This window comes from Thalassophryne amazonica, chromosome 1, assembly GCF_902500255.1.
Source record: "Thalassophryne amazonica chromosome 1, fThaAma1.1, whole genome shotgun sequence".
NCBI lineage: Eukaryota > Metazoa > Chordata > Actinopteri > Batrachoidiformes > Batrachoididae > Thalassophryne > Thalassophryne amazonica.
Genome location: NC_047103.1, coordinates 95,580,491 through 95,606,466, shown reverse-complemented (window position 1 = coordinate 95,606,466; position 25,976 = coordinate 95,580,491). Strand labels below are relative to the sequence as shown.

The following is a 25,976-nucleotide window of genomic DNA, read 5'->3' as shown; positions in this document are numbered from 1 at the left end:
TTCTGATGGCTTCTACAGCATACGACCTCCAGCTGCGGCTCAGTCCACTGTCCACCAGAGGCCCATAAGAGTTACACACAGTAAGATGTTTTGGTTTTCCTGTATGGCAGGGCATACAAATTCACTCAGGCTTCCTCTGTCTCCCCTTAGTCTTGCCCTTTTTATGCCTACTCTCTCCCTTGTGTACTCTCTCTTCACTCTGTGCAGTTGAACTGGGAAAATAAAAAAAAAAAACAGCTGCTACACATGTATATCAATAACACTTAAGAGGATATGCATTGTTTACTCTTCATTTCTTGATCCACTGTGGTTAAATAACAGCATTTATATAAAGTAAATATGAGGAGTTGTGCTTTGCATTCATGATCAGACACTAAAAAAACAAGTGAATGAAAAGTAGCCGCACTTCAGACAGATATGATAATGAGACAAAGCTATTACATAACACAGTCACAATGCGACTGAACTGTTCAGGGGTCAGTTGCACGGCTGGTGGACATTTTCTGTTAGTCACTTGGTGAAAATGTGGAAAGAGCTCAGCATAGACACACTGCTTCTTCACATTAAAAGAAGCAAGCTGTTTGTCCTGGTATGTTGTACTGTTGGGGTCCCGTCTCCTTGGTGTCTGACTTTTCATCACTTCACCGATATTCCTGTCGCCACTTGTCTTTCGTTCTTGTACGTCTTCATGTTATTATGGGGGTCTGCCCTTCCTGAAAGAAGTTGTCTGTTGGCTTTGAGTAGGATGTGTAGGCTGATCAGGAAGGGTGGATTTGGGTCACACATGCACACCACATTCACTCACGCACTACATATTATCTGTCTTGCAAGAACAAATTGCATATATGTGTATTTATGTATATAAATGGTTCTGCCAGTGTGCCATTTACCTTTACTATATATGCAGACGGGGGGGCAAATTAAGGCAGTTGAACATTATTATAATGGTATATACCCTGGATGTCTCCCTGTGGATGGTCTGTGGGCCTGCATTATTTGAATATAGCTTTGAGGAAGACTGCAAGAAATGTTAATTAAAGGCCCAATCTTCCACCCGTTGTAATGTGGCACACAGAGCAAAACAAGTGCAGTTGCTAGTGTACAAGTGATGTAGTCATCATTGTCATGCTCAGCACCGCTGTCATGTAAATGCAATTACAGCTGAACTCAATTGTGCACCCATGGGCATGTTGGGGTAAAAATGAGGTATGGTCAGGCCAAAAGCAGTTTCACCACAAACCAGTAAAGTACAGTGGAGTTTTTCTGCTATTTAAAAAGTGCTGTTTTCAGATACCATAAACTGGTGTCCTGTCCAGGGTGTACCCCATCTCTCCTTCTATGAGTGCTGGGATAGGCTCCACCCCTCCCAGACCCTTGATTGCAGTAAGCAGGTATAGAAAATGAATGAATGAAAAAATATTCAGATACTTCAGGGACTCCAGTTACAATAACAACTTGCATCGTGAGGGAGCGTCAGCTATGACAATTTGGTCATGTGATCTAGTTATCTGGGCATGATCCAGCACATGGGTACCATAATATTGAGAACCCCAGTTGCTGAAAAAGGCCAAGGGGACACTCACTCCTCACCAGGTTATGGAAGATAGATGGTAACTTTGGAGAGCTGGGATAGATGGGTTGTTTGCCTGTGTGGTTGCCATTCAGGAATCAGGGTGGTTCCATAGTGTGGTGAAGTGTTGATGTGATACACCAGCACATGACCCAATGCGTCAGTTGAATTTTCAGACACCCTCTTATATTATGTCAGTTCATAATGTGTGTAGACTTTACGCAGAGGAATGCACACTGGTGCATCAAGGTTGGTGTTTTGTCAAAACAGGGTTCTAAATATTTGACCTGGGAACAACTTGGGCTTCCCGGCATGGTCCCCCTTAGTTAGCCTGCCATCATCCAAATGAGGCCCCAGAAAAACTGGAAAATGAATGAATGAATGAGTGGGCATCATGTATTTGTGGATAAATGAATTGATTTTCCTTCCATAGATACTTTCATACATTCAACACACTGCAAAGTACAGATTTTCTCAAATACCAAAGAGAATGGTAATATATCAGATTTGCACCTGACCCTGTGTAAAATAAATTTACAATGAACATGTGTAAGCAAATCTACATAAAACCTGCACAACTGCACCAGTGGGAATTGATGCTTTAAAAGTCAAGCAGAATTTTGTGGTGTACATTTGGAAATATGAGGCTGCTGTTGAGATACTTTGGCACTTCGAAGATGTGAATGTTCTAACCTGGCCTTCACATGCCTCAGTGAATTGATACAACATGTACTTACCACGCAGCACATCAGCACACAGCTTTATAAGGTGTTCATCTGAGGGAGGCTTGCCCTGAAACACATAAATACACTTTGGTTCAGCTGAATCCACCGAGGGATGGGGAGAAGAGGCTCAGACTGTGATGGACTGTGAGCACAGAAGTAGCCCACACACTGAGAGCAGCGACCCTGTTACTCCCAGACATAACTCTCACATTCCACAGAAAATATCATAAATTGGATTTTCAACTCAGACCTTCTTTATTTAAAACGAGCTTTGTAGAAATGATCAGGAGGCTCACTCACAGGTTTCCCAGGATATCCTGGTTGGCCTGGTTGACCAGGTACCCCATCCTGCCCAGGAAATCCTCTTGGACCTACAGTCCCCATGTGGCCCATGTCCCCCTTTTTTCCTTCCACACCCTTGATGCCGGTGTCTCCTACAACTCCTTTCTGAAGAAGCACAAGGCAAGACACGTCATCTGTTGGTAAATTATCAATCATTATACATAAGGGTGAAATTAAACTAACAGCAGTGAGGTCCATAAGTATTTGGACAATGACGTGATTTTTGCAATTTTCACACTGTCACAGTGGAGCTGAAATTAAATAATCAGTATGTGTTTATAGCATAAACTTTCAACTTTAATTCAAGGGGTTGGCCAAAAATATCAAATTAAACCTTTAGTTATCACAGCTATTTTTATATACAATCCCTCATTTTCAGAGGCCAGAATTGGTCAAATTAAATACAAGAATTTTACAGACACTTTTCTTGTGACAAGTGAGAGGATGGATGACTGAAAATATCCAAGTCACTGAATATGTCTTAGACTACATTTACATCAATCATTAAGACATACAAACAGTATGGTTGTTTACGATAAATCTGACTCAAGTCGGCAGTTCGCAATAACTGAGGTTGGAAAAAAAGGAAAGTCCTTCAGTGTTGTCGTGGCTACTATAGATGTGACTGGAGAAACTGGGCTGCATGCAGGAAATAAAAAAGCAAAAATTGAATTAAATGATTTCTACTGGTAATATTGAAGTAAATTATGTCCAAATAAATGTCACATGTTAGTATTAATATTACTTGCTAGTTAATTTGGATCAACCAAATTTATTTGAGTGTTACCAACTAAAGCACTTTATCAAAGACTGTCCAACAATTCTCTTTTTTCACTGTGGTTGAGTGAGGCAGAGGAGGACTTTAGATAGAAAACAAATTAAATCTAGGCTTAAGTATTTTTTTAAGAAAATCCATCTAATTTCCACTCAACTATGAAACTGCATAACACATGAAGCTATAGATAAAAGCTCCATTTGTGCAAGTGAGGAACTGTCTTAAAAATAATCAACTTGTTGAATTAATTTTCTGAAAATGAATGGACAGTGTATAACAATGGATATAATTCCTAAATGGTTAAATAATGTTTTTGGTAAACCCTATGACCCGACAAGCACATCTGGTTTCATTAGAGGCAACATTACAACAATTGTATCACTGTCCAAATATCTAGCTACCTGACTAACTTTTAGTTGTACGTTTAGCCTACATAAAATTAATGTTATTCAATAAAATATCAGTTATAGCAAAGGTGTGCTTTAGTGGAGATTTTTGATCACAAAGTCAGTTCATCAAGTGTCAAACTATTCTTTAATAATATTCAAATGATACAGTGTGTAGATATATTGTGATTCTGCAGGCATGAAGTGTATGTTTGATATTTCCAATGTGTACACTTTTGAAGACTACACATTGGTGATGTATATTTTTTCCTGAGGGGCTGGATTTTTCCAGGCCCACGGTTGTATTGGTTGTGTAAGTCCTTTAGAGCAGCTGACAATGTTCCTCGCTGTAGTGCAGAAAGGGACAGAAAGGATTTTATCTAACCCTGCAAAGTCTAATTCAACAAACCTCTCCTTTCCTTCCCTTGGGTCCCACGTCACCCTGATGGAAGAAAGAAAAGATAGTGAGGAGAGTGGGGTATAGGGAGAAACAAAGACAGAAACGTATGCATATCAAAGACTGAGACAGTATGTCAGGGAAGCTTGCTGCTCTGCACTACTGATGCAGAAATATTCCTTTCTGTCAAAACTGCTGGCATTCAAAACATTTTAGATTGATTATTAAAATGTTTCCTGCAAACCTTTGGTGCTACTTGGTGTCATGCGATGCATCTGCATGTGTTGGGAAAACAAATCCTGTTAGGATTTGTAAAATTAAACAATGGGAATATGTAAATATGTAAAATCCTTTGTTTTAACGTGCTTTCTCCTCTTGCTCCCTTCTGCCTCCTTCAATTTATGAAGGACACAATAAAGCCAGGAGGTGGTCTCTTTACAAAGGTTTGTCTTAGGTCACGTACTGTATCTGCAATGTATCGTGTTACATCATTACAGCAGTCGAATGACGGTGAAGAAATAAAGCATGCAAACAAAATCACATGCTGTTCTGAAGTGCAGTCCAGACTCATGTTTATTTTATCGTGGGGAATTAGGAAGTCTGTCTGAACACAGAAATGTGTCACATTCACTTCTGCAGTGACACACTTATGATTCAGTGCAAATCTCTGTATCTTTAGCTGGTAGTGTGACTTGGAAATACGACCACAAACAACACTGCACTCAGAGAGCGCAAATGTTAACATGCAAAGTCAGACATGGCCCCGGTGGCCACCAGACCGAGGCTTTTGCAATGAAATACACTGACAAACAAGCTCATGTCAAGCTGCCCATAGCCTAAAAACCACACATACTCTATTTTGAAAGAGACAGAAAGATAAGGAAAAAGTGTCTGCTTCAGCTAGACTCTTAGAAATCCTTTGACTTTTATAATATTTACAGCTTTTAAATAATTACAAAATAATGGTTTACTGCACTTATTTTAGACATTTCTTTGTGGAAAAGGATTTCTTTCTTATGAACCCTATTCACTGTCCGCAGTACTATGCTTGACCATCTCCCTCAAGCTCTGTTTCTTTTGTGGCTAAATTAATATAAAGGCATTTCTGTATAGTTTGTGTGGTGGTATGACCACATTATTTGAGTTTTAGAACATAACTGCTGTGAAACAATCAGATTAGGAGCAGGAGTGGCTGTCATTTAAAGAGACAAGTCATTTCTCACAGAAATCTATTCAATCTGAGAAATAATTTTTTACTTTCTATCATCAATTCAGTATTCACTAATCATCAAACAGGTAGCAGAATGGAAAATTAGATTTGCAAGTCAAAGTGATAACAATAGGCTCTGGGTTTTCATTCTGCCCCATCTTTTTGTCAACAGCGGGATAGTTAATAAATTAAACTTGTCCTGTAGGAAGTAAACGTTTTTCTTGCCACGGAAGGCTTCATATGCAAGTGTTTGTTCCTCTTTTGAAGTGTGAAAATAAAATAATTGTCTTCATGTGATGTCATGTTTATTTGATTGTGTTCATCACAGTGGGAATTCACCCTATCGACATATCCCATAATCCCTTGCATGCCAGAGACTCGCTGCAGTCAACAACATATAGAGAATAAACATGATGACTGTTGTAAATGAATATTATACTACAAAAATGTATTTTTTTATGCTTTTCGTCATGTTAATAAGAGACTGCTGCATGATACCCTGAAAACTTGCTAAAACAATTATAACACAATCTGTGTCTGTTACCTTTAATCTGCGTGGAATTTAATAAATGCAAACCGAATTTCAGACATATTATATACAAAAATATAAACGCAACACTTCTGGTTTTGCTCCCATTTTGTATGAGATGAACTCAAAGATCTAAAACTTTTTCCACATACACAATATCACCATTTCCCTCAAATATTGTTCACAAACCAGTCTAAATCTGTGATAGTGAGCACTTCTCCTTTGCTGAGATAATCCATCCCACCTCACAGGTGTGCCATACCAAGATGCTGATTAGACACCATGATTAGTGCACAGGTGTGCCTTAGACTGCCCACAATAAAAGGCCACTCTGAAAGGTGCAGTTTTGTTTTATTGGGGGGGGGGATACCAGTCAGTATCTGGTGTGACCACCATTTGCCTCATGCAGTGCAACACATCTCCTTCGCATAGAGTTGATCAGGTTGTCAATTGTGGCCTGTGGAATGTTGGTCCACTCCTCTTCAATGGCTGTGCGAAGTTGCTGCATATTGGCAGGAACTGGTACACGCTGTCGTACATGCCGGTCCAGAGCATCCCAAACATGCTCAATGGGTGACATGTCCGGTGAGTATGCCGGCCATGCAAGAACTGGGACATTTTCAGCTTCCAAGAATTGTGTACAGATCCTTGCAACATGGGGCCGTGCATTATCCTGCTGCAACATGAGGTGATGTTCTTGGATGTATGGCACAATAATGGGCCTCAGGATCTCGTCACGGTATCTCTGTGCATTCAAAATGCCATCAATAAAATGCACCTGTGTTCTTCGTCCATAACAGACGCCTGCCCATACCATAACCCCACCGCCACCATGGGCCACTCGATCCACAACATTGACATCAGAAAACCGCTCACCCACACGACGCCACACATGCTGTCTGCCGCTGTCTTCACATTGTGAACCGGGATTCTCCAACGTGCCAAACGCCAGCGAATGTGAGCATTTGCCCACTCAAGAACTGGAGTCAGGTCGACACCCCGATGAGGACGACGAGCATGCAGATGAGCTTCCCTGAGACGGTTTCTGACAGTTTGTGCAGAAATTCTTTGGTTATGCAAACTAATTGTTTCAGCAGCTGTCCGAGTGGCTGGTCTTAGACGATCTTGGAGGTGAACATGCTGGATGTGGAGGTCCTGGGCTGGTGTGGTTACATGTGGTCTGCGGTTGTAAGGCTGGTTGGATGTACTGCCAAATTCTCTGAAACGCCTTTGGAGACGGCTTATGGAAGAGAAATGAACATTCAATACACGAGCAACAGCTCTGGTTGACATTCCTGCTGTCAGCATGTCAATTGCACGCTCCCTCAAATCTTGCAACATCTGTGGCATTGTGCTGTGTGATAAAACTGCACCTTTCAGAGTGGCCTTTTATTGTGGACAGTCTAAGGCACACCTGTGCGCTAATCATGGTGTCTAATCAGCATCTTGGTATGGCACACCTGTGAGATGGGATGGATTATCTCAGCAAAGGAGAAGTGCTCACTATCACAGATTTAGACTGGTTTGTGAACAATATTTGAGGGAAATGGTGATATTGTGTATGTGGAAAAAGTTTTAGATCTTTGAGTTCATCTCATACAAAATGGGAGCAAAACCAAAAGTGTTGCATTTATATTTTTGTTGAGTGTATATTAGTCTTGAACAAAGAGGACAAACAGTGTTTTAAAGAACAATAATCAAGACGTTAAAGAGCAAACTTCACTTTCCCCCAGCACGACATGATCAGGAAGCGATTGTAGCTCACAGCAGCTCCCATTGAAAATAACAGAGACACAGCCTGTGATTCTCGCATGTTTACATAAAACAAACACAATAACGTCTGTAAACCCAGAGAATATATTCACGAGAGTTTTAGGCACAATATAAAAATAGTTTTATGTTGTGATGTTAATGGTGTTGTCTGTGTGCAGCGGTTAAATTGCAGCCCGATCAGAGCGTCTCAGTGCAGTTCTCAATGTTACTGAGATCTCGCAGCGCGGCGAACTCTCCGAGGTTTTGTGGGTTTTGAAACGTCAATAGGGCGAATGCACTGTGAAATGTCCTTACTTAATTCAGAGACCGTTCATGCAGTTTGCGCAAAACGACTGATAGCCACGTGCTTCTGTCTGACCCAGAGTGACACAGAATTTGTTCTGATAGCGCCTAACTGCAGCCTTGAGACAAAACATTTTTTTGTGCGAATTTGTCTCTCAACAGCTTGTTTCCAAATGAAGTCATTTTCAGACAGGTACCAGCATCAGTTTGTGTAGATGAACTCGTGAGAACTTGCACACGAACACCGTCCTGACATGTACATAAGGGTGCACTCTAAGTGCTGATATAACACACACTCAGACACTTGCTGTATGCTATTCGTTGGTGAGTCCAAAGTGTTTTGTATAATAAACCTGTTAATTTTGACAAACAGTCAACCTCCTGACTCTTCCTTCCGCAGAGAGCCAGAGAGCGCTTGGTCCAAAGTTGAAATTTTGCCTCGACAGAAGAAAATACACTTTCCAGATTGTTTAATGCTGACGGTGGATTCAAGAGATTGTTTCAACTCAGAGGCAGCCATCTTGGTTGTTTAGAAAAATACCTCAGTGATGCCTCTCTGTCAATCATCCAGCAGATGCCAGTGTTCAACACGTGCCAGCCAAGCATGTGATTTGTGTGTGATGTGATGTGCTCCTTTTCTTGCCGATGCAAAACAATGTCTGAAACACTGGTGTTTCAAAGGTTCTTGAAAGCTTTCGCAACAATGTTTTGCATTTGCGATGGTTAATCTACTGTACTGACAAAGCATTTTTGTTACTTTTCATCTCCTATTTAGCAATGTAATGGACAGTTTCTAGCTTAAAGCGGGACATACACTACATGATGATATGATGCAAGTGCAAACTATCAATGCAACATAGTACTGTATCAATGTAATGTGCACTATTTTAGGAACTAGAAGTCGTGTGTTTTTGTTTGTTTGTTTGTTTGTTTGTTTTTAACTTGTTTGGCTGGTGCTGTGACTTATATTTCAAAGCAACATATATGTCCAAAAATACTGCATTGTCATCTGCGGCTACAAGAAGACACTATCTACATCAGTGATTTTCAACCTTTTTTGAGCCGCGGCACCCTTTTTATATTTACAAAATCCTGCGGCACACCACCAACCAAAATATTATAATTCTATTACCTCTGGTTTTGCGCAAAACCCAATTATCGCAATAGAAAATCGATACAGAAAACACCGCATTTCGAAAATCCTAAAGCATTTTGCACTCTGATCTCAAGTAGGGCTGTAACGATTAGGAATTTCTGGAGATGATTAATTGTCAGACAAAAAATTGCGGTTGATGAATATATTGACTATTTTTTCTTTTTTCCCCTTCTTTATATTATACTATTGTAGTATAATTACACAACTCTGGAAGAACGTTTGGCTTCTGTGAGTGGAGAAACTGGGAATGGTGCAACATTTTTATTTTTATCTTCATTTTACATACAGTCCCAACTTTTTCTGAATTGTGGTTGTTTCTATTGCATTTCTGAAATTATTTCTCCTCATCAGTCACATTTTGTGCTTAAACACTGCATTAAGCCCATATTGAACAAATCAATACCTTTGGAAAGTAACAGTTGTTAAAGTTTAGAGTTCTCACCTGCTTTTTGTGATCTGTGCATCTGAACATCACCACAGCTTCTCCATGTCAGGGTTTTTTTTTTTTTTTTTTGTGGCTCAGTTCATTTATATATTCTCATTTTTTAAATATGTTTTTAAAGCTATTTGACCGTTTATTTCATCTCATGATCTCATAAATTCAGCACACGACACGCACATGGTGTGAACAGGAAGGTAACGGCAGAATCACACCTTTAGAGAGAGTTCAGAGAGAAGTAAAGGCAGCTTCACGTTTTCGTTTTGTTAACATGTTCACTCGGGTTAAAATCCTCTCTCTGCTCCGCGCTCGCTGCGCACTGAATGTGTCGCGCCTGCATTCAGGAATCTCCCTCACCCACCCCCTCCCTCACAGTCTACAGCCTGTTAACTCCACGCGCGCACACACAGACACAGACACACACACACACCGACAGCTCCGCATTTTAGACGGCTTTTGAAGAAGACGGCACTGTTTTAATCGGCCGTCAGCCTCCTTGTTATTGTCCCGCCTTAAGACGAGCGCAAGGCTGCAGCACAATGATGTCAGATTCTGAGTCGTTTTATGCTTTGTGGATAAAATAAATAATTCACGGTAATCGCGAATATGAAAAATAATCGCGATTCACAAATATTGTAATAACTGTGACAGCCCTACCCACGGCACCCCTGACGATCGATCATGGCACCCTAGGGTGCCGCGGCACCCCGGTTGAGAATCACTGATCTACATGACTCAAGTTTCGCTGACAAACTGCTCCTGTATTAATGTTATGAATGAATGAATGAGGTGTCTCACCCGCACGCCAGAGCAGAGGGTAGTAGTAATGCATCATTAAGATGGATGCCAACCTCCATGAAAGAAGAACATTTTAATGGGGAGGACGAGCTGTGTCTTAGAGAACGAGTGAAATTAACCCAATCATGCTCTCAGCCTGAAAGGCCACACTCGAATAAAGAGAGGGAATAATCTTCATACTCCTTGTTACTTGTTTGCACTTTGTGGGACAGCCAGATGATGATGAGGACAATTGCTCGGTTAAGGTAAAACTAAATATAATGTTTAAAAATGCTTAATCTAATTGCTTCACCCATTAGCTTCAGCTTGCTAATATGATGTTTACATTAGAAATAAATAATGCACCGATTAGAATAATTTTGCTTCTTGTTCCATGAAGCAGTTGCACAACATTTCACCAATAAATGTGACTTACAGACCAATGCAACTTGTATCTTTTTTCCTCTTCATGACACATTTTTGTGTAGATGCGTTTATTCACTCATAGTAGCTCCATATTTGAGAATATCTGCAGACCACAGTGCATAAATTATAGTGGGCACCCCTGTCTGTCCCACACAGTACAGCAAGGAGGAGGAAGGCCTGAGCTGTGCAACAGGCTATAGTGTCATCTGTGGTCTAGAATGATAAAGAGAAAATGTATATTGCAAGGACACTGGAAATGCTACTGTGAGCGCACAAGAGACAATTAGTTTGCACTCTTTGATTTTTACCCACATTTGATTTGTTCATGAAGTGTGCTTAGTTGAGTGCACACAGAATGTGCTAAATTGAGAATGACAGATGTTATTATTGTATGTGGATAACAACAAACATGGAAATACATTAACTGACAACAAAATAGAGATAGTAATGAATGACATCTGTATGCACTGCTAAAATGATTTATCTCATGAAAACACATTAATCAAATCAATTACATTGTTTGTTGTACATTGTACATTGTTTTGTTTTTCTTTTTTCTTTTTTTTCTATTATGCCCTGTCTGTAACCACTCCAGTGCTATATAGACACCTTCGTATGCACAGCTTAAAACTTGGGTCCGTAAAAGGTGTAGTAGACTCTGGCTACAGGTGGGTGTGTCATTATGTTTGTTTTTGTGTTTTGACTGCCGGTGTCGCCGACTGAACGGTCCCCCCTAATTGGTCCACCCTGCCTTCACTGCGCGTGTCATTAGCCGTGGTTCATGGATTATCGCCTTGTTTCTGCTTTAAACTGCATTCCAGTCATCATCTATCTCAGCAACAGATATCTGAAGCTTTTGTATAACAGTCATTTTCACATAAATTCAGTATTATTTCATCATAAAAGATGGAGGAAGCAGTCAGAGCGCCACGGCTACATGAGCTGCTAGCTGATGTGTTCACTGTCGGTCATTTCAAAACGTCACAGAATATCGCCTCATTTCTGCTTAAAGCGGCCTTGTTTCTGCTTAAAACTGACTTTAGAATGATTTAAGAGGTTTTACCTTTATCATCTGATGGTTGATAATCCCATTAATCCATCTGATTGCTTTGGGTGAAGAGACTGCAAAAAGACACATGCACAGTGGAGGCAGGGTGGACCGTTCGGTCTGTGACACCGGGTGCAAATGTGTGCGTGCATGTACCTATGTGCCCCTGTACTGTCTCTCTGCTTGTAATAACATTTATGTAACACCACACAATGCTCATATAATATGGGAAATACAGCACCTGCTACATGGCAGGCATTTTGAACATAAGGTTAAGTTCTCATCTCACCAAGATGTACTTTGGTAGTGCAACAGCAATACTTTTATGTAAGATCCTGCATGTATTCATATTGTGTCATTGTGCAGGCTATGACAAGTGGTTATCTCACATAAAGGCCAGCACTGCTCCTGCAGGTGTTAGACACATCCGTGAAATATTACAACACAGAGACTAAATAAAGTTGCCTTCTCACTTGATGTTCATCATCAAAGTTCCCCACTTTTAATCAGTTTGTCCTCATTATACAAGCTGGCTGGGATGGACTAATCCACTTACTCATCCACTCATCTGCATTTTTGCTGTTCAAGCTCTACACAGGAATTAACTTGATAAAAAGGTGTATAATATGACTCCTCTGCTGGAATCTGACTCTTGAAGATATGATTTTATTTGATTTTATTTGTTTATAATGCTGTCTGGGGCTCTCATGCTGTTTGATTCTCAAATGTATATTATCTTCCATCATTTGGTGCATTTATTCAGTTTTATTTTCTCTTATTTATTCACTTTGTCATCCCATGCTGCAGCCTGCTTCTGCTGTTCACTTTCTGCTTCCTCTTATAGTGTGCATGGGTATGCTTTTTACAAGTGTTATCTGTTTTAATCAAAGTACATTTATCTTCATAACAGTTATACAGCTAGTTATTACATGTATTTCTTAAATATATTTTTATGTGTTTGTGACAGCTGAAGAATTGAACAATCTGTCATGCACTATTGTAATGTTTTGTGTAACAGCACAGCAGAAGCTCAAAGCAAAGTAAACAAGCAAACACATATTTAAATTAAAATTCTTCTGACATAGTAGAATACCTGTTGCTGTTGGAATAATTACTTTCCTCAATGAATTTTGATTTATGGCATTTGTCCTTTCCACACAAAATACTCCTATGTACTTAATTTGTTTCCGAGCTTTTCTCCAACCATACAAAATAAAAGATCCTCAGCCGCAATAAAAAACAATCAAGCTGTCATCCTTATTATAATTTTTTTTTTTTTTTTTTTACAGGGGATATTTACAGTGGTTATCACTTGTAATTATCTGGGATTAGTTGAAGGTACACCAGTGCCTACTATTAAACACTGATATGAAGTCATATCAGCTTTGTATTGGTCACATGCCTTTGAACTGTAGGTCCGAACTGTGACCACGACCACGTTCAGGTCATCCCCCAGTTCAACAACAGTGGCTCACTAGGCGGCTCACATTCCATGCCGGGCTCCAAGCCAGCGAGCCGGGCTTCTTACCCATTTAAAGTTTGAGAATAGGTTGAGATCGTTTCGGCCACAAGGCCTCTAGTCATTTGAGTCATTTGCTTTACCATAAAAACTGTAGTGGGGAGTGCCAGGGGTCCTGAGGGAAACTTCAGAGGGAACAGCTACGAGATGTTTCGATTAGTCTTTCGCTCTAATATCCAGGTAGGGCAACCAACTTGCACGTCAGGACCGCTGCGGGCCTCCACCAGAGTTTCCTCTGGCTTCGCCTGCCCAGGCATAGTTCACCATCTTTTGGGTCCTACCACCCGCGCTCATACTCCACCTCCCCAATGGCACGGGGACCACTAAGCCACCTGGTGGCTTAGTGATTAGCACTGTTGCCCCACAGCAAAAAGGTCGTGGGATCAATTCCCACCTGTGGCCTTTCTGTGTGGAGTTTGCATGTCTTCCCCATGTTTGCATGGGTTTCCTCCGGGTGCTCCAATTTTCTCTCACATTTAAAGACATGCAGGTTAGGTGAATTGGAAACTTTAGAATTGCCCAGGTCTCCATTGCAAAATAGATCTTGATCTCAGTGGGACTAACCTGGTCAAATAAAGGTTAAATTAAAAAAAATAATTCAAACAAGTTGAAGCGAATATGGATTAAACATGGTGGAAAGGTTGTGTGTTCGTCAACGGTAAAGTGTTTCAACTTTGGACAGAATTGAGCAAATGTCAAGCAAACACAGAATCATAAAAAATGGCAAAACCCAGTCACAATGAATGAATTTGCAACAAATCTATGTCAAACATACATTGTGTGCCCATTCAAGTATTTGTGTGTTCCTCCTTTGTATTCTCCAGATCATAAGAAAACAAGTCTGTGCAGACTGTTTATTTAGCCGTTCTTCACATTTGCTTGTTATGAGAATGACTGACAGGAATGCTGAGGAGAAGCAGTGGCCTAAAGAGTCAGGAAATAGCTGTGTAACTGGAGGGTCATAGATTTGATCTCTGGGATAAATGTGGATGAGGAAGAAAATACTTGTTTTATTTTCATTTCCACCACTAAGATACCCTTGAGCATCGTCCTGAACCACCAGAAATCCACTTAGTGTACAGTTCAGCACCTGACATCACTGTGTGAATGGGTGAATATGAGGCATCACTGCAGAGCACTTTGAGCGCCTGATGCTTAACCTACTGTATGCTGATGTCTGAGTGCTTACAGCATCACACACTCCACACTCAACTACACAACACTGTTGCTCAGTTCTCATGGTGCTGTGGGTTAGAGCTGGTGAAGTCATGATTACTACTCCGTTCATTGTCATTCTAGTGTCAGTTTAATTGTTGCTAATACGGATCTGATGACTTTGGTCATCAGATTTGCTCTTTTTGCTCCGTATGCATCACTCTGCATTTAATCATTAGTGATCGATCTCTGCCCCCCTTCTCGGCATGTCTTTTTCCTGGTTCTCTCCCTCAGCCCCAACCAGTCTCAGCAGAAGACTGCCCCTCCCTGAGCCTGGTTCTGCTGGAGGTTTCTTCCTGTTAAAAGGGAGTTTTTCCTTCCCACTGTGGCCAAGTGCTTGCTCACAGGGGGTCATTTTGACCGTTGGGGTTTTTCATAATTATTGTATGGCCTTACCTTACAATATGGAGCGCCTTGGGGCAACTGTTTGTTGTGATTTGGCGCTATATGAGAAAAAAGTTGATTGATTGATTGATTTGGTAAGAATGCTCAAGCAGACGGTGCTTCCTACAAAGAGTCACGAGCACTAAAATGGATGTGATCCACTTCTTTTGGAAGCTTTTCTGATTCCTTATGTCCTTATGAATAACCTTAAACTACAAAGACATGCATGCACACCCACAGCAAGCCACTCCAATGAACCCACTGAAACACAGTACTGCCACCCAGTGGAAAATGGATGTGTCTGCACTCACTGGTGCACCGGGAGTCCCAGGAGCTCCGTCTCTGCCTGGCATCCCCTGAAAAGAGATACATCACCGTTAAGTGCACACCGGCATGGGAGGTGTGTGTGTGTGTGTGTGTGTGTGTGTGTGTGTGTGTGTGTGTGTGTGTGTGTGTGTGTGTGTGTGTGTGTGTGTGTGTGTGTGTGTGTGTGTGTGTGTGTGTGTGTGTGTGTGTGTGCAACTATGAGGAATATGCATGTATTAATGTGTACTGGTCAATGTCTTCATTCTGAGTGTGTGTGTGTGTGTGTGTGTGTGTGTGTGTGTGTGTGTGTGTGTGTGTGTGTGTGTGTGTGTGTGTGTGTGTGTGTGTGTGTGTGTGTGTGTGTGTGTGTGGAGAGAGAGAGAGAGAGAGTGAGAGAAAAGGTCATGATTACCACTAGCAGCCAAAAAGAGAATCCCAGGGAGAGATGGGAAAGGAAATGGTTAGTGGTGACCTTTAGCAAAGCTGACGTTTTATCTCGTGTGTGGTGTTCCTGCAGCAGTGCAACACACTTCTGTTCTGTCGTTTCTCGACTCCTCTGGGTGATCACAGCTTCCCAGTGCAGGTTAAAGCAAGACATTAAATTAGAACATTCATCAGCCGCTTTGATTTTCAATTTGTGGGATACTGGAAGATGTGGAACTGCATCTTAGTTCTACGGTTTGCAGATGTCATGTGGTTAACACATGGAACAGCCTTGACCAAAATATTTTTTGTAATTTTTTTTAAGGTTGTGAAATGTATGTCTTATGTCTGCATGTTATCCATGAGTCTGACCTCACTGGACAAACACTCTGTTACATCGCCCATAGGTTTTTTGTGAAAAACTGATCTGAAGCTCAAATGGGGTTATTCAAAATATCACCATCTTGTCAGTGCTTACTGTGCCTAACTCCCTACCAATCCATAAAATAGGTAAAGAGGCAGAGCATGGGTATCACAGCAGGACCAGTGAAGTTCGAAGGCAACTCCCTTCTCAAAGTTACCAAAGAAGTTAACACTAACAGGCAAACAATGGTTTGAGTGTTTTATTAATACACATACATATTTTTGGACTGGGCAGTGGTCTTTGTGGCTTAGGTGCTGGTTTTACAGATAATGAGCAACATAGTGCCTCAGTAACTGTGGAGATAACATCACCAACACATTGACACCTGTTAATTACTGGTAATGGTGCTAATATACAAAACACAAAAACATTAACATTTCGCTTAGCTTGTGTGCCAGTCAGTCCAGGCAACCACATTAAAATTTCAACTGTCACTCATAGCTCAAAGTGACCATGCCTCTGCTACTTATTCATAATTTTGTAGCTTCAAATACGTAGCTTAAAGGATGAATTATATTCATACAGTTGTCATGAATGGAGAAACTATCTATAGCACCCAAAACCATTGTTTGGACCATAAACTTCATACTATAAAGTTGGAGATTGTAACAGTTCCCACTGGTTCCATTGATTTATCCCATGCATGATGGGACACACTAATAACAACTAATAACCAGATTGTCATTTCCACAAAGCATATTAAGACTTGTTAAGATACAATGCACCTGGAAAGTATTCACAGCACTCCATTTTTTTCCACATTTTATGTTATATTCCAAAATGGAGTAAATCCATTTTTTTCCCTCAAAATTCTGCTCACAACACCCCATAATGACTGTGATTTATATATATATATATATATATATATATATATATATATATATATATATATATACAAATTTATTAAAGATAAAAAAAAAAAACCTCACACCCTTTGCCCAATACTTTATTTATGCATCTTTGGCAGAAATGACATCCTCGAGTCTTCTTGAATATGATGCCACAAGCTTGGTGCACCTATCTTTGGGCACTTTTGTCCATTCCTCTTTGCAGCACCTCTCAAACTCCATCAGGTTGGATGGGGAGTGTCGGTGCACAGACCTTTTCAGATCTCTCCAAAGATGTTCAATCGGAGACAGGTCTGGGCTCTGGCTGGGCCACTCAGGGACATTCACAGAGTTGTCCTGAAGCCACTCCTTTGATATCTTGGCTGTGTGCTTAGGTCACACCTGTCAACCCTCCTGATATCTTTGGGAGTCTCACAGTTTGGAGAGTTATCTCCCGACCTCCCGATTCATACTTAAAATCTCCTGACATCACAGTTCCCGAGTGAGGACCGCTGACAGATGAACAGCGGAAAGCGTGAAGACTCTCTGTGGGGGCCACTAAGTCTGTAAAATGGAGATATACATCCAGCTGTTTAATTGTGACTACAACTACTTAAACAAATAAATAAATAAATCACATATTCTGTGGTAAACAGCAGTGGCAGCATGTGAGTGGACATTACTGTTATGGCCACTTGATCCCTCGCAGCCCTGATGCGGACTGAGTGGACAGCTAAGAGTGCACGTGCTCTGGAGGACAGCAGTAGCTTTACAGGTAGAGGTGTGGAGCCAAGCAACAAGAAATGAAGATTGACCATCCAAGTGAGCACTGCCCACCACTGCTCTGGAAGCCACACCAACATAAATGAATGCAGGGAGTGACGTAATCACGAATTTTCTTGCTGAATGTCTACGCAATGCATTGTGGGTACATCATTTTCAGAATGATGGCGATGTAAAACGTATTGAAAAATCTGAGAAAATAATGAAAAAACAAAGTATTTGTGAAAATTTCAACAGGACCGTTTGAAGGAGACAGCATTTATTGCTAGGAGTCACAAGGATGTCGACTTTGCAAAGTGTGTCCCCTCATGTCTCATGGACATTAGTATCATTTGAGGTGGGAAGAATGATATTGTAAAACACATTTCATTGGAACAGTACAAGAAGCACTATACTGTGGAGATCTTGATCTCCACAATGCAAACTCAACTCAGATTGGAAGGCCATCATTTACACAAAGACTAAATTTGCAATGTTTGTGGCTAAGCACAATCTGCCTTTCAGCATTTGCGATGAGTTTGTGATGAGCTGTTTTTTATTATTATTTTTAAGAAATTTGTAAAAATCCCTTCTTTTTTTTGCATTATTATGGGGTTATTCTATTGTTATTGTGTGTAGAATTTTGAGGGGGAAAAAATTAATTTCATCCATTTTGGAATAAGGCTGTAACGTAGCAAAATGTGGAAAAAAATGAAGTGCTGTGAATACTTTCCGGATGCACCGTAATTGCAAGATACATCTTATAAGCATCTGCAAACCTGAGGAAATATGATTCTTAACACTTCACTCCAAAAATGCTTCATGGGGTTAGTGTGCAAAAATGTAAATTAAGTATTTTCAGCATAAAAAATATAAAAATGTTAGTATGCTGATAACTTACAAGATGTTGGTACAAAATTATAAATTATGCACGGATTCAAAAAAACATCTGGACATTTTTTAACATAAACAGTTTGATAATAACACAGGAACTGCAATAGGTCAAAACTCTCTCTCTCTCTCTCTCTCTCTCTCTCTCTCTCTCTCTCTCTCTCTCTCTCTCTCTCTCTCTCTCTCTCTCTCTCTCTCTCTATATATATATATATGTTTGTGTGTCTGTGTGTGTAGATAGATAGATATATAGATAGATAGACATGTATAAGATAACAATTTGCATGGACATTTCTGGGTAAAATGGAGGTAAAATAAATCATTTGGAATAACATAAATAAAACAAGTTGGTTACAAGTAACAACAAAACCTTTTAATTAAGTTGGCTCAACCTAATTAACCTTGTTGAGGACAAACCAAATCTGATACACCAAACTACTTAACCAAATGCTTTCAAAACAAATTAGCCTGACTATTAAAGTTCAGTGGTGGGCACAGTTCCAATAATCATCAAAGATAAAATATTCATTATGGGATTATCTTTTCAGATAACTTTGAAAACCGTTATCGGACTAATTATCTTCTGATAAATTTTTGTCCAATAACTTTTAGACTGTTAACATGGTAAACAAAAGTGAACAGATGTGTATGTAACCCTCTACAAACAGAGAAGAGCAGCTTCTAAGAGAAACCGCTCTATCCTCTGCAGGCAAAGGAGAACTGGTTACCAAAACCCCATACTGATACGCGGCAAATATCACCCAAGTCATCCAGAGGCATACATTTTTAACTTGTGGTTCAAATTTTAACCAAACTTATTTTGGACAAGTTATTTAAATTAACGTCACTTCTGAAGTTTTATAAAGTGAAAATATCAGATATATGTTTTAGTTTTAAAGTAATGCGCTAATTTTTAAGGTTTTAGTGTGGGGCATGCTGTGTCCAGGTGCATTATGGGTAGGGTAATCTCAGTATGGTAATCTCAGTACATTCACAACAGGAGAAATGCATTTCAGACACTCTGATCAGGACAACAGGATTAAAGTCTAGTAACTAAAACTCACATGAATATATTCTCTGGGTTTATAGACGTTTTTATTGTGTCTGCTTTTATTAAATTCTACGCATCTTAAATGTAGCAATTAGCAACACAGATTATCTGGAATTTTGTGTTTGCAAGTTTTCAAGGCATCTACTGCCATCTATTGGCCAGTAGTGTTCATGGTAGTATTCAAACTGAAGCTGGGCTAATATTTTCTCATTGTACGTTCAAAAAACACACGTCTGACTCGTGTGTCCAGGAGCAAAACGTAAACAGAAGCTTTTTTTTCATACTTAATTTACAAAAACTCTCGATGGGAGACATCAAAGTTTAAAGAAACAACAACAAAAAAAACATTGAGAACTGCATTGATACGCTCTGATCGGGCTGCATTTTAACTGCTGCACACGGACAACACCATTAACATCGCAACATAAAACTATTTTTATATTGTGCCTAAAACTCTCATGAATATATTCTCTGCGTTTACAGACGTTGTTATTGCATTTGTTTTATGTAAACATGCGAGAATCACAGGCTGTCTCTCCGTTATTTTCAATGGGAGCTGCTGTGAGCTACGCTCGCTCCTGATAATGTCGTTCTGGGGGAAAGTGAAGTTTGCTCTTTAACGTCTTGATTATTGTTCTTTACAACACTGTTTGTCCTCTTTGTTCCAGACTAATATATAAAATGTCTGAAATTCGGTTTGCGTTTATTAAATTCCATGCAGATTAAACGTGGCAGACATGAATTATTTGTTATAATTGTTTTAGCAAGTTTTCAGGGTAAAATGCATGCAATCTCTTATTGACATGATGAAAACCATAAAAAAAAAACATTTTTGTAGTATAATATTAATTTACAATTGTATGTTGTTTTGACTGCAGTGACTCTCTGGTGCGCAAGGGATTATGGGATACGTCTAATTTATTTTGACACCATTATATCAGATGGTTATCTAATTACAACTTGGCTTTTTTTTTTTTGAAAATGCCTTTTTTTACAAATAAAAAATGGCATATTTTACAAAAGGACATTTATCTGTAAACACCAGCACATGACATATGTCACATTAATGTGTTGGTTTACATAGAATGAATCATCCAATCAGTGTAAGCAGAGGCACATTTTACCCAGAATGCCATCTGTCTGTTTGTTACAAAACTTCAGAATTAGTGCATTATTCAACATTAAAATATATATGTTATATCTTAACTTTGCACAAATGACAGAATTGACATTAATGGAGTTATTCTATCACTATTCATTTTATTTATACACCAAATCATAACTCAGCAGGACTTTATTTTCCAAGACCTCGGCCTGACAGCAGTGCTGTAATTGAGTAGAGTTGAGCTTTGTGGCTCCTCTCAGTTGCTTCTGTGCTGGAAGCCATGTAGTAAACAAAACCTTCCAGCAGGGGGCAGGATGCTCAAAGCCAGCAATGTTGACTCATTGTTCGGTTCTGTTGTTGCTTTTGATGCTTCCAAAAGTGATCGTGGTGTTAAAATTCAACATCAGCTTGTTAGTAGTTTTAAGTGTACCGGAGATAATATTGGAATTTATTGGTTATCTGTACCTTCCGATACATTTTTGGGTGGTTTATTGTTTTAACTTTATCAAAGATAACTTTTCAGTTATCTGATTATCTGTTATCAAAGTCACTTTTTTGGTTATCTGTGCCCACCACTGTTAAAGTCCCATGCCACTTAAGCCCCTTTCATATTGGCGTATTTGTAGAACTGCGCATTGCAGCATTGTGTTTCATTCAAATCCGCCCGAAATGCGCGCGTACTCAGCCTTTTTCCGTGTTCATTTCATACTTGCAGCTGCGTGTTCACTTTTTTAATGTGTGCACACAATCGCGTGTACCTTGCCGCTATTTAAACCCAGTTTACTCCTGTTGGCTGTGGAGAACACAACACTGCACTTGGAAAACAGTGGACTGTGTCATGAGGGTTTTACAGTTGCATTACTGCCACAATCCGGGTGTTTGATGAGTGCACCAACATGCAGTGAGTGCGCTTTTATTTTAAAGTCACAGGTTTGATCAGACACAGAGAGAGAGAGAGAGAGACAGAGTGAGAGTGAGGGAGAGCGCAAGAGAGAGCAAGCGACCGACATGCTGTTTCTGTTGTGTTTCTGGATTTCTGAGTTGAGGTTCGATTCCCTGTTCTGAGCACACAGGTGGTGTGGGCTGTGTGATCATGTTCTCATGTTCTCAGCTGACTCCTCTGAATGCAGCACTCAGTTTTTGGTTGTGTACAGAAGCGGAGTGTTGCACAGACTTGCATGCAGTAACGCTGTGCTGCACAGACCTGCTTCAAACTGTGTCCAGCGCTCTACGCCGAAGAAAATTAAACATGTTTAATTCTTCCGTCCTACGCGCGTAGCCCTCAACATAATGCTGCGTATTTTGAAAAACTCAACGTAGAGCTGCTAAAAGTGGGCGGAGAGCTGCTCAATTCAGCGTAGATACGCCACAATGAGCAGCTCTATGAATACGCCAATGTGAAAGGGGCTTTAGTCAGCAATGGTTGAGTTGCAAATTACTTAAAAATGATCCATGCAAATTGTTACCTTTTTTTTTTGAAGATGGGATCATTTTTAACATATTGACTCCTATCCCCACTAACAAGAAGATACATCCACTCACCAGTGTTGCTCAAACTTCATGAAATGATTTGGATCAACTTACTCATATTCATCATGTGAGCAGAGAGAAAAGTCGGCATCACAGTAAATGACCTACGTGATGTATCTCCACAGAGCCCCCTGTGGATTTGTACTGATGTCTTCATTGATTTGCCCACCACACTGTGTGCAGCATCCTCTGTGCCAAAATTATTTACGAGTTTTAGCTTTTATACTTAACACCTGAGCTTAGTGTCTGACCTATCACCTTGCACCTGCAGTCACATGGCCCAGTGCACATGGTAACCCAGTGGAAGTGTGAAGATGAAAGATAGATGTGTCTGTGAGGTCAGCTGCAAAGAAATAGAGAAAGGACCATACCTGATTTCCTTCAGGGCCTGTGTCTCCCAACTCCCCCTGAAATCAAATTACTGATCAAGTTTATTAAGGCCACACTTCGGTCCACAGTGGACATTTATGTGACATATCAATAAAATGTTGTTTGAAAGATTTACAGAAGAATATATTCCTGGTGAAGGACAAAATGTCAAAACAGCATGCCTGTGGTTTGCATGTTGTCCTGCTTTGAGGCATGAAGGACAAACATTGGCAACATTAAAATGAATCACACCTTCTAAGCAAAAATGAATAATGCATGTAGAAATATTTGTTGTTAAATTGTGAACATTTTTACATTTCAGGATGCAAATGTGTGTGCTTCTGGCACCAAGCACCATATATTATTCATGTAGCTGTTACTACAAAGTAATCTTACAATAATGTGCAAACAAAAGCCTAGAGGTGATTCATTTTACTTTGGATGCGTGCACGTTGTTATAAAAGGCAACCCTCACTTTATGACCTTTGAACCCTGGCAGTCCTGGAGCACCGGGCAGCCCTGGAAATCCCGGCTCTCCCATTGAGCCCTAGAAAGGTAAAAGGTCATCGTTCATTAAAGTCACTTTAGAGGATTTTCTAATCACACACATTACATGTTTTTCATGAAACCAACCACTTATTTTATATATATATATATATATATATATATATATATATATATATATATATATATATATATATATTTTTTTTTTTTTTTTTTTTTTTTTTTTTTTGAGTATATATATATATATATATATATATACTCAACAAAAATATAAATGCAACACTTTTGGTTTTGCTCCCATTTTGTATGAGATGAACTCAAAGATCTAAAACTTTTTCCACATACACAATATCACCATTTCCCTCAAATATTGTTCACAAACCAGTCGAAATCTGTGATAGTGAGCACTTCTCCTTCGCTGAGATAATCCATCCCACCTCACAGGTGTGCCATATCAAGATGCTGATTAGACACCATGATTAGTGCACAGGTGTGCCTTAGACTGCCCACAATAAAAGGCCACTCTGAAAGGTGCAGTTTTATCACACAGCACAATGCCACAGATGTCGCAAGATTTGAGGGAGCGTGCAATTGGCATGCTGACAGCAGGAATGTCAACCAGAGCTGTTGCTCGTGTATTGAATGTTCATTTCGCTATCATAAGCCATCTCCAAAGGCGTTTCAGAGAATTTGGCAGTACATCCAACCAGCCTCACAACCGCAGACCATGTGTAACCACACCAGCCCAGGACCTCCACATCCAGCATGTTCACCTCCAAGATCGTCTGAGACCAGCCACTCGGACAGCTGTTGAAACAATCGGTTTGCATAACCAAAGAATGTCTGCACAAACTGTCAGAAACCGTCTCAGGGAAGCTCATCTGCATGCTCGTCATCTTCATTGGGGTCTCGACCTGACTCCAGTTCGTCGTCGTAACCGACTTGAGTGGGCAAATGCTCACATTCGCTGGCGTTTGGCACGTTGGAGAGGTGTTCTCTTCACGGATGATGCGAAGGAGATGTGTTGCACTGCATGAGGCAAATGGTGGTCACACCAGATACTGACTGGTATACCCCCCAATAAAACAAAACTGCACCTTTCAGAGTGGCCTTTTATTGTGGGCAGTCTAAGGCACACCTGTGCACTAATCATGGTGTCTAATCAGCATCTTGATATGGCACAGCTGTGAGGTGGGATGGATTATCTCAGCGAAGGAGAAGTGCTCACTATCACAGATTTCGACTGGTTTGTGAACAATATTTGAGGGAAATGGTGATATTGTGTATGTGGAAAAAGTTTTAGATCTTTGAGTTTGTCTCATACAAAATGGGAGCAAAACCAAAAGTGTTGCGTTTATATTTTTGTTGAGTACATATATATGTACTAGTGCACATATATGTACTGGTTCAGTACATATGCATACATAACATGATTGGAATTGAAAAAGACAGGAGCATCTTAGTGGAATTTAGATGTGATAAGGTGACACTTGTGCTGGGATTTGTAAACGAGTTGTTATTGCACATGATTTGTGGACATAATAATATTGCACATGATTTGTGGACATAATAATATTGCACATGATTTGTGGACATAATAATATTGCACGTGATTTGTGGACATATTATTGCATGTGGTTATTTTACAGTGTTATTGTACAGCCTGACAGCAGCAGTGAGGAACGACCTGCGGTATCCTTGCACCGAGGGTGCCTCAGTCTGTCACTGAAGGAGCTGCTCAGCTCCATTACAGTCTGGTGCAGAGGGTGAGAGGAGTTGTCCATAATTGGATTTGAACTGGCTAACACCTTCCTCTCAGCCACCATCTCCAAAGAGTCCAGAGGACACCCCAGGACAAAGCTGGCCTTCCTGACCAGCTTGAGAGCTGGACTTCCTGACCAGCTTGTTCAGTCTCTTTCTCTCCCGCTCTGTGCTGCCCAGATGACAGCATAGAGGAGAGCAGAGGCTACAACAGAGTCACAGAAGGTCTTAAGCAGAGGCCTGCTCACTCCAAAGGATCTCAGTCTCCTCAGGAGGTGGAGGCGACGCTGACCTTTTTTGTACAGGGCGTGTTGTGAGTCCAGTCCAGTTTGTTGTTGAGGTGAACACCCAGGTATCTGAAACTGTCCAAGGTCTCTATGTCCTCCCCCTGGATGTTCACCAGTGGGTTAGGTGGTGGTTTCCTCCTGAAGTCGATCACCATCTCCTTCGTCTTACTGGTGTTGAGACACAAGTGGTTGTGCTCACACCAGTCCACGAAGTCTGTGATGACTGACCGGTACTCCAGCTCGTTCCCTCAGACACATGACCCACAATGGCGGAGTCATCAGAGAACTTCTGGAGATGGCAGCTGTCTGTGTTGTAGGTGAAGTCCGAGGTGTAGAGGGTGAAGAGGAAAGGTGAGAGGATGGTGCCCTGGGGGGCCCTGGTGCTGCACCTTACCACCTCAGACTGACAGCTGTGCAGCTGCACGTACTGCGGGCGGTCAGTGAGGTAGTCGATGGTCCAGGCGGGGAGATGTCCAACCACACCTGCGTCCTCCAGCTTCCTCCGCAGCAGCGCCGGTCTGATGGTGTTGAAAGCGCTGAAGAAATCAAAGAGCATGACTCTCACAGTGCTCCTGCCAGTCTCCAGGTGGGTGAGCACTATATATATATATATATATAAGCAAAGGGCATATAGTGAACTGTAAATAAAGTTGAACACTAAAGGTCCTATCTCACTGGGTTGCAACATTCCACAAATGGCAGTTGTGAGGGAAATCACTTGATTTCGTGGAATGTTTGCTAGGTGGTGCTCTTCCCTCTCTTTAGTCGCAGGGCATCCCCAAC

The 25,976-nt window shown here is 40.6% G+C and overlaps 1 protein-coding gene and 1 long non-coding RNA gene across 2 annotated transcripts in view; one reads left to right on the top strand and one right to left on the bottom strand.

Annotated features, from left to right (window-relative positions):
* Positions 1-25,976, bottom strand: part of LOC117512720 (collagen alpha-1(XXI) chain-like) — a 292,990-nt gene that overhangs the window by 23,012 nt on the left and 244,002 nt on the right. The window contains exons 24-29 of the mRNA XM_034172906.1: positions 23,117-23,188; positions 22,644-22,679; positions 15,265-15,309; positions 4,208-4,240; positions 2,596-2,742; positions 2,308-2,362 (exon numbers count right to left, since the gene is read on the bottom strand). Of these exons, the coding sequence (XP_034028797.1) occupies positions 2,308-2,362; positions 2,596-2,742; positions 4,208-4,240; positions 15,265-15,309; positions 22,644-22,679; positions 23,117-23,188 (388 nt within the window). The remainder of the gene's footprint in view (positions 1-2,307; positions 2,363-2,595; positions 2,743-4,207; positions 4,241-15,264; positions 15,310-22,643; positions 22,680-23,116; positions 23,189-25,976) is intronic.
* Positions 13,330-21,379, top strand: LOC117512730. The gene is made up of 3 exons (XR_004561368.1): positions 13,330-13,423; positions 16,260-16,270; positions 21,369-21,379. It is a non-coding gene; the product is annotated as an uncharacterized LOC117512730 (long non-coding RNA).